At 34.9% G+C, this 8,907-nt stretch overlaps 1 protein-coding gene across 3 annotated transcripts; it reads left to right on the top strand.

Moving 5' to 3' along the window:
- Nucleotides 1–847: 847 nt before the first annotated feature.
- LOC136230094 (2-alkenal reductase (NADP(+)-dependent)) lies at nucleotides 848–8,672 on the top strand. 3 transcript variants are annotated; one of them, XM_066019034.1, is made up of 6 exons: nucleotides 849–1,212; nucleotides 3,140–3,323; nucleotides 4,790–4,956; nucleotides 5,048–5,130; nucleotides 6,662–6,921; nucleotides 7,836–8,672. In XM_066019034.1, the coding sequence occupies exons 1-6, from the start codon at nucleotides 985–987 to the stop codon at nucleotides 7,841–7,843; spliced, it is 930 nt and encodes a 309-aa protein (XP_065875106.1). In that variant the 5' UTR covers nucleotides 849–984; the 3' UTR covers nucleotides 7,844–8,672. The 3 variants fall into 3 exon arrangements, with proteins under 3 accessions (XP_065875105.1, XP_065875106.1, XP_065875107.1); XM_066019035.1 differs by having other exon boundaries at nucleotides 7,848–8,672; XM_066019033.1 differs by lacking the exon at nucleotides 7,836–8,672 and having other exon boundaries at nucleotides 848–1,212; nucleotides 6,662–7,806.
- Nucleotides 8,673–8,907: the final 235 nt, after the last annotated feature.

Genomic DNA, 8,907 nt, shown 5'->3' on the forward strand with positions numbered 1-8,907 from the left:
CCATGACGGGGATGTGGCATCCGTTCCCGCCATGGACCGAATGGATGCGACATCTATTTAGACCAAATTTTTTTTATTATGTCACATAACATTGAGACATCTAATTGAATATCACGTAATCAACTCCGGTAGAAAATGATCCGTAAATGTTCAAAGTGACTTTATTAGGATAAAAATAAATTTAAACGATTTTATTGAGATAAATTAAATTTTTACGACTTTTTAGAGAATTGTCAAAACTTTTGTGACTACGGTACTAATTACCCGTAAAATCAGTAGCCATGAGTGTAATTTATTTTTAACATTGTGGACACTGAACTTGCCTGAGGGGTAGATTACACTGAGCTTTCTCCATTTTAACATTGTGGACACTGAACTTCAATTCTTAATGGTATGACCATTAAACTTTAAACTTTTTAACACCGGTGACCACTCAACTTTAACCAAATCCTTAAAATGACCGTTAACGGCTTCAAAATATAAATATTCAAGAATTAAAGTTGTTTAGAACGACATTTACCATTTAACCACATTTTTTATTTTCCAAAATCACATTTTTCGGAGCTTTCTTTCTCTAAAAATTCACTCTCTCGCCTAACCAAACAACACCTAAACGATCTTAAAACGAAAATTTTTAAGAATTAAAGTTTCTCAGATTATCATTAGCTCTTCAAATTTTTTATTTTCAGACCATCAACCGTCGTTTTGAGGCATTGAATGACCACCAGTATATATAAAAAAAAAAAAAAAAAAAGGCCACAATGGTAAATGGGTTAAGTACAGTGGACATGGGTGTAATTTACCCGAATTAAAAGTTGTGCAGTTACGTATTAAAGCCAAAATTGATGCATGCTGTCGGTGTTCTTTGTAGCAGAGAGAAGAGAAGTGATATCTGTTCAAAAAAAAAAAAAAATCTGTTTCAGAAGCTCCTCCTTCCTTCTTTCATTCCTGGTGACTTTTTGATTCTCTGTGATTTTTCAGAAAATGGAAGGTGAAGTAGTAGAGAACAAGCAGATGATACTCAAGCGATACATAGAAAGCGTACCAAAAGAAACAGACATGGAATTGAGGATTGAGAAAGTAGAGCTCAAAGTAGCAAAAGGATCGGAAGCTTTTTGGGTGAAGAATCTCTACCTGTCTTGTGATCCATACATGAGAGGTCGTATGCGTGACTTCCATGGCTCTTATATTCCTCCATTTCTCCTTGATCAGGTATTAATTTCGTTACTGATGGTTACAGTTTTGGATTTTGTGGTTCTGTTACTCAATGACGTCTATGTGTTTGTTTAAATGTCTTTGTGAACGGATAAATTATTGGAAGCACCGGACATTCCATACCTATTTTAACAACCCAGACATATTATAACATGCTCCACTATTCTAATTATTATTTGGAGTCAGAATACACGTGTCCAAATGTGAATTTGGATCCTCCGAATGACATGGAAGACCGGGGCAATTATGGATTTGTGTTGTGTGAAGTTGGGATTAGTGTAAAAATGAGTCAACTCCGATCCAAATCAAAGGCTAGTATCTAAGTCTGTAGTATTTTGAGGTCAAATGTAATTTTAATATATACTTATATTATATATTAACAGGACTTTTAAAAATATAGAAGGATACGTTACTATTTTTTTAAATATTGTATACTATTTTTGGATTAATATCACGTTCAGCCATATTTTTCATATGGATTCTGATTACCACGTGAATTTGGTCATTCGATGTAGGCTGATTAAATCTAAGCCTTATGATGTTTTGAATCTCTACCTTAAGATTTTAATCAGCCTATATCTAACGTTGAATGACCAAATTCACGTTCAGACAGTGGTGGAGCCATATTAAAGGGTTAATTTTAGCTAGTAATTTTCTAAATTCCAATCGGTTAAGGCTGAGTAATATTTTTTTGCCTTAAGCATGATAAAACTATTTCGTTTTAACGTGTTGACTAAAAATTAAAAGTGTCTAACGTGATATCATGAATTTTTTTAAAACTGTTTCGTTTTAGTGCGTAGACATATTTAATTTTTTATAAGTTTAACACTAATTTCTTAAATTTATACTCCTAAACAAATATATTATTCTTTATAATTACATTGACATTTTGATTATGGAGAAGATCGAGGTTCGAACCTAAGACCACATGATTATGGATGAGTCTTTAGCTACCAATTAGCTGTTAGCTGATTACATTTTTTGTTAGTTGATTTGACTAGCAGATTGTGCGGATTTGTTTGGTAAAACTTTATTTGGGATTAAAAAGCATTAACTAGGGGTAAAAATGTCCATAAAAAGAAATAGAGTAATAAGCCAATTGAAAAAACTCCTAAAATGAGTCTTTTCAAAATTAGCTTTTTGGATCCAATAAGCTCTTTCAAACCTCTCTTCACCAAACACCACTATTAGAAGTTTGCCTAGTCAAAACCTCTAAAGTAGCTCAAACCTCTAATTTTACTCCAAAAAGCTATTCATCAAACAGGGCCTAATTGTACAAACTTAATTGTGTTATATAATCATGTCCTATGTTATAAGTACTAATTTAATTATCTTGGAGGACTGCTCGGGGGTTGAACCACTGTTTCTCAAGGGTGATGCCGGAGACCGGGGGCTTCAGCCTGTCTCCGCCCCGTGTTCGGGGTGTGTAATGTGTTCGTAATAATACATGAGGTTCGAGTCATGTTTGCAAGTATAATTGTAAGAACAACTCCATTTTTCAGCTTAAATTGGTCAAAATATTCGATATTTCTTACTTTTCGTGGAGAATTAGATCCGGTGATTGAGCTTTTTATTACATTCATTAATAAAGTTATTTATAAAAAAACATGAGAAAATATAACAATAATTTAAATATTCTTATCATGTCAACCTTAACTCAATCAAAAAATTTCCCTATCAATTTACTGTCAACCCAAAAATGACCTATTAGCTACTAAGCTAAACCCAAACGCTAAAATTAGCTGTCGATTTCGTATCGTGTAACCGAATCATGTGTACTTTTGCCACGTCTACCTCCATGGCTCTTATATTCGTCCATTTCTCCTTAGCCAGGTATTTCATTTCATTACTGATTACAATTTTGATTTTTGATTTCTACTGACTTCTATTTGTTTGTTTAAATGTCTCTGTGACTGTGATTAAGCCTATACAAGGATTTGGTATCTCAAAAGTTGTGGTTTCTGATAATCCTGATCTCAAGCCTGGTGAATTGGTCTCGGGAATCACTGGCTGGGAAGATTATAGTTTGATTCACAAACCGATGCAATTGAGAAAAATTCAGCAAGATGAAGATAGCATTCCTCTCTCATTTCACCTCGGTCTCCTTGGTATGATTTTCTCTCTTTTTATTTTTTCCTCTTTCTCCTGCAGGGGCGGAGCCAGCCCAAGGCTTGGGGGGCCAGCTGCCGGCTCTACCCTTGAGTAGTAGTTGACAGACCCTTAAATTTAATTCATATTAGTGTATTTGTAGTCTTAATACAATATATTAAGATAGTTGAGTTGATTAGGATGTGTTTTTTAATACAATAGGTCAAGGTTCAAACCCGATAAAACTCTTTTTTTTCTAAACCTTATTATTAACCCTTCTGAATCATTTTTTTTTTTTTTTTTTCTAAAACAATTTTTTACTTTTAGAGCTCAAAAAATTTCACCGACACTGTCTGCAAGGCTAAAATTAGCCCTCTGAATATAAAATCCTGACTCCGCACTGTTCTGCTGCATCTACTATGTCATTTTGCCTAAATAACTATTGTAACGAACTGGTCTTGAGGGGTGCATCTAGTCGAAGGTCTAAATAAGGAGTGATGCATTGATTCTGTAGAGTGCTTCGTTGTTTGAGCAGATTTCCCCGATGACTGAATTAAGACAGAAAAAATCAATGCAAGGCCTAAATTAAATTAGGAAAGTGTAGAATTCAAAGCATAAAGCAATTGACATTAATTACAATGTATAAGTGTGTATAAGTGTATGTATCTTGATTATGGAGTCATGTTCTATTTATAAGGAGTTTAAGGGTAAAAACGCCAATTGGTGTTAGAACCTTCTACCTAGATTCCATAAAAGACATGCGTCGTTTGAGAGATTCCTTAATCTTGGGCATAATTGAAAGATAATAATCTGAATCCTCTCCGGATTCGGGAAGCATCTCATTGGCCCACGTGTTTTGAGGAAAGTGTATTCCTAATTAGTTTAATCTGATGGTGTTCCTTGCTCTAAATAAGGAGAGACTTAAAAGGATGGAAATGGGGATAAAATATTGAGAGGGATATTTGTAAGATGTATTCCAATATATATAGACATAATCCCAAGGGGTGAGGTCTAAGAATTGAAACTTGAACCAAATCGGATAATATCTACCTATGTTGGTTCAGAGAATTTCCATGATGGAAGTTGGTGGACCTCTAACAACCCGGTCCTTAAAAGTTAGTGTCAGGTGAAGGCTTGAGTAAGCTACCCTAAAGGATGGACTGAATTCCATATTGAAAATTGAAAGGGGTGACTGAAATATACATTGTTATCCATAGTAGGCCTATCAGTTTCTGATGTGACAAGATGATTTAGACACGACACGATTGACAAGATTTTCATTTTTCTATCATTGATTATATATGTAACATAAACATATGTATACATAACACGAAATTGCTTTGTAAAGTGTATTTCCAATACATAGAGATACTTTTAAAGCCGTGAATCCAAAAAACGAGACATTTCCCGAATATTGTATCAAGCTATTACAATTATCATAAAGATTGATATGTAAAATGATCATATTTCATGCTAATGTTAACAGGTATGCCCGGGCTTACTGCTTATGCTGGATTTTATGAGGTGTGTTCCCCTAAAAAAGGAGATTATGTGTTTGTATCGGCAGCTTCAGGAGCTGTGGGGCAGCTTGTTGGTCAACTTGCCAAGTTACATGGTTGCTATGTAATTGGAAGTGCTGGGACAAGCCAGAAAGTAGGTCTAGGTCTATCTATCTTCTTCATTTAAATTCATGTTCCTTATAAATATATGTACTACTAAAACCAGATGATTTAATTTCAATTAGGTTGATCTTCTAAAGGAGAAGCTTGGATTTGATGATGCTTTCAATTACAAAGAAGAGCCCGACCTTGATGCAGCTCTGAAAAGGTTAGTAATAAAGCTTTTTCAAGTGTGTTCATTTAACAACTTGTCTACTTCTGTTATGTGCCTTTTTAGAATCCTATTTAATTTGGTTTTTCAAATTAGAATGGAAATATCATCGTACTATTTAATTTGGTTTTAATGATATGGTTTAACACACTTTAACGACATTGTTTCATAGTATTGAATGAATTATATTAAGCCTAATACATCACCAGCTCTCTGAACTTGTCCAAAATAATAGATTGACTCCCTGAACTTTGCAAGTGTCTCACCAGCTTCCTAAACTTGCTTATTTCGTATCATCAGTTTCCTAAACTTGTCCATAAAAGTAGATTAGCCTCCTAAACTTTGCAAGTGTCTCACCAACTCCCTAAATTTGCTTATTCTGTAACAATCAAATACAAAAACCATAATATTAACTTTGAGAGATTGAATGGATGATGATCGAGAGTTAGTATTATGGTTTTTGTATTTAATTGTTACTGAATAAGCAAATTTAGGGAGTTGGTGAGACACTTGCAAAGTTCATGGAGCTAATCTACTTTTATGGACAAGTTTAGGGAGCTGGTAATATGAAATAAGCAAGTTTAGGGAGCTGGTGTGATACTTATAAAGTTCAGGGAGCCAATCTACTATTCTGGATAAGTTCAGGGAGCTGGTAATGCATTAGGCCATTATATTACTTATACATATTACTATATTTTACCAGTTGATATTATTGTTTAAATGTTGTTATTGACATATTTTCAAGGATATATCTAACAAATATAAATGTTTTTCTATACTAAAATTATGGAAAAGTACAAAAATAAACCTTTGTGATTTAGTCGATTTGCAATTACAGTCCCCATAGTTTAAAAGTTTGCAAACAATGGTCTGAGCTTTGTGCAGTTTACAAACTCGGTCATTCCGTAAAAAATATTGTCATGACTATTTACCCTAAAAGGAAGCGATTTGAAGTAATTAAAAAGACGACTTTGAAAATTACTCAAATACAAGGTCTGACTTTGCAAATTAACTAAACCACAAGTGTTATTTCATCGGAAAATTGACTCACATATCCTGCAAATTTCACAAAGGACAGAACCCTGTTTGCAAACTTTTACTGTCTTTACAAATTGGTCATGGTTTATTTTTATAATTTTTCCTTAAATTATTTATATTATTATTTTTACATATTTTAATTGCATTTACATAATAATTTATATATTAACAAAAAAAAAATATGGAAATACAAATTCGATTAATATCCTACTAATCTCTAATTAATTTTCGAGGGCTCTATCCGTCTGAATCGCCTAATGTTTCTTACAACATTGGATTTGATAGACTAGAACTGATTTCTAATATCAAATATTTATATATGCTCAAAGTCGAGAGTGTGACGGAAAAGGCTGATTATATTTTAGACTAAGTTTAGGACTGAGTTGATATAAATTTGATTTGAACTAAATTGATCTCCCCTGTCAGCTTTAGGAGCCATTTCGACCCTTTAACTAACTAACCTTTGTGATTCGTGTCTCATTCGAAACAGGTATTTCCCGGAAGGCATTGACATCTACTTCGACAATGTAGGAGGAGACATGCTTGATGCTGCATTGCTCAACATGAGGGTTCATGGCCGAATCGCGGTCTGCGGAATGATATCTGTGCAGAGTCTATCAGCTGCTGAAGGGATTCATAATTTGTTCAATCTTATAAGCAAACGTATTAAGATGCAAGGGTTTCTGCAAAGTGATTATCTGGATTTATATCCAAAATTCTTGGAACATGTTTCTAGTAACTACAAGCAAGGTAAGATTGTTTACATTGAAGACATGAAAGATGGACTTGAAAATGGTCCAGCTGCTTTTACTGGTCTGTTTTCTGGTGAAAATGTTGGTAAACAAGTCATTCGTTTAGCTTATGAATGATTGACTGATTTCTTATTATCCACATTGAAACACAATTTGTAAAGATGACAAAAATTTATATGATTCTATGTATTAAAACTTAAAATAGGGGTGTTAACGGGCCGAACCGACACCGAGTTTGGATATAGGTCGGCTCGGTTCAAAAATGGGTGAGGTCGAGCTCGGTTCGAGTTCACCGAGCTTGAAGATTTAGATTTGATTTGAGCTCGAGAGAACCAAGCACAAGTTCGATTTTAGAATAGTTCGGTTCGAGAACAGCTCAAGAATTATCTTGAAATTTGAACATTTTGTTATTTAATTGACCTAATACATCCTCAGCCCCCTTCAAGTTGTCCAAAAACTGCAACCGGCTCCTGAAGTTTAAAAAGTTACAACTAACCCCTCGGTTTGCTTATTTGGAACAAATAATCCCTCTAATGCCACGTGGCAGCACGTGATTGGAATTTCAAAACGTTACAACTAACACACGTTGCCATGTGTGATTTGAGGGCTTATTTGTTCCAAATAAGCAAGTTGAGGAGTTAGTTGTAACGTTTTAAACTTCAGGGGTCAGTTGTGGTTTTTGGACAACTTGGAGGGGTTAGAGATGTATTATGCCTATTTATTTCAGTCTTCCAATTAGGGTTGTAAATGAGTCGATCCGTTCATGAACAGCTTGATGTTCGGCACGATCATATTCAACTCGATTTAACGAGTCGAGCCGAACCGACACCGAGCTTGGATAGGCTCAAGACTTATCTTGAATTCAAATTTATATTTAAATGCTTATTTTAGCATTTTGTTCTTTAATTTCAGTCTTTTAATTAGGGCTGTAAATGAGCCGAGCAGCTCATGAACAACTCGATGTTTGGCTCGATAAAAGCTCGATCATATTTAGCTCTCGATCACAATAAATGAGCCAAGTTTGAGCATGGTGAAACTCGGCTCCAAAGCTCGCGGACAAGGTAGGAGGAGACATGCTTGATGCTGCATTGCTCAACATGAGGGTTCATGGCCGAATCGCGGTCTGCCGACCGAGCTCGCGGACAAGGTAGGAGGAGACATGCTTGATGCTGCATTGCTCAACATGAGGGTTCATGGCCGAATCGCGGTCTGCGGAATGATATCAGTGCAGAGTCTATCAGCTGGTTCAGGGATTCATAATTTATTCAATCTTATAAGCAAACGTATTAAGATGCAAGGGTTTCTACAAAGTGATTATCTGGATTTATATCCACAATTCTTGGAACATGTTTCTAGGAACTACAAGCAAGGTAAGATTGTTTACATTGAAGATATGAAAGAGGGACTTGAAAATGGTCCAGCTACTTTAGCTGGACTGTTTTCTGGTGAAAATGTCGGTAAGCAAGTCATTCGTTTAGCTTAAATACTAGTAAAATTTGTAAAGATGACAAAATTTTCATATGATTCTATGTATTAAAACTTAAAATAGGGTGTTAATGAGCCGAATCGACACCGAACTGGATAGGCTCGGCTTGAAAATGGGTGAGGTTGAGTTCTGTTCCAGTTCGCCGAGCTCGAAAATTTACATTTCGTTTGAGCCTGAGACAGTGACGGATCCAGAATTCACTGACAGGTGTGCTTGTTGTGGTTTCTTGTGATTTTTAGGTGCTAAATTGATCTTCTTTTTTTAATTCCACGAAATATTTAGATTTTTTTGGCCAATTTGTACAAAATATAGTATAGTTTTTAAATTATTTTTCAAAAAAATTCACGTTTATTCATATAGTTGTGATGTGTTACAAATTAGGGGTGGGAAAAAAACCGCCAAACCGGTAACCGAACCGAAAACCGGTAATCCGAACCGGTGGTTTTTTTAATGGTTAAAAAAATAGATAGGTACCGGTTTCGGTTTCGGTTTCTGGTT

This window comes from Euphorbia lathyris, chromosome 5, assembly GCF_963576675.1.
Source record: "Euphorbia lathyris chromosome 5, ddEupLath1.1, whole genome shotgun sequence".
Lineage (NCBI taxonomy): Eukaryota > Viridiplantae > Streptophyta > Magnoliopsida > Malpighiales > Euphorbiaceae > Euphorbia > Euphorbia lathyris.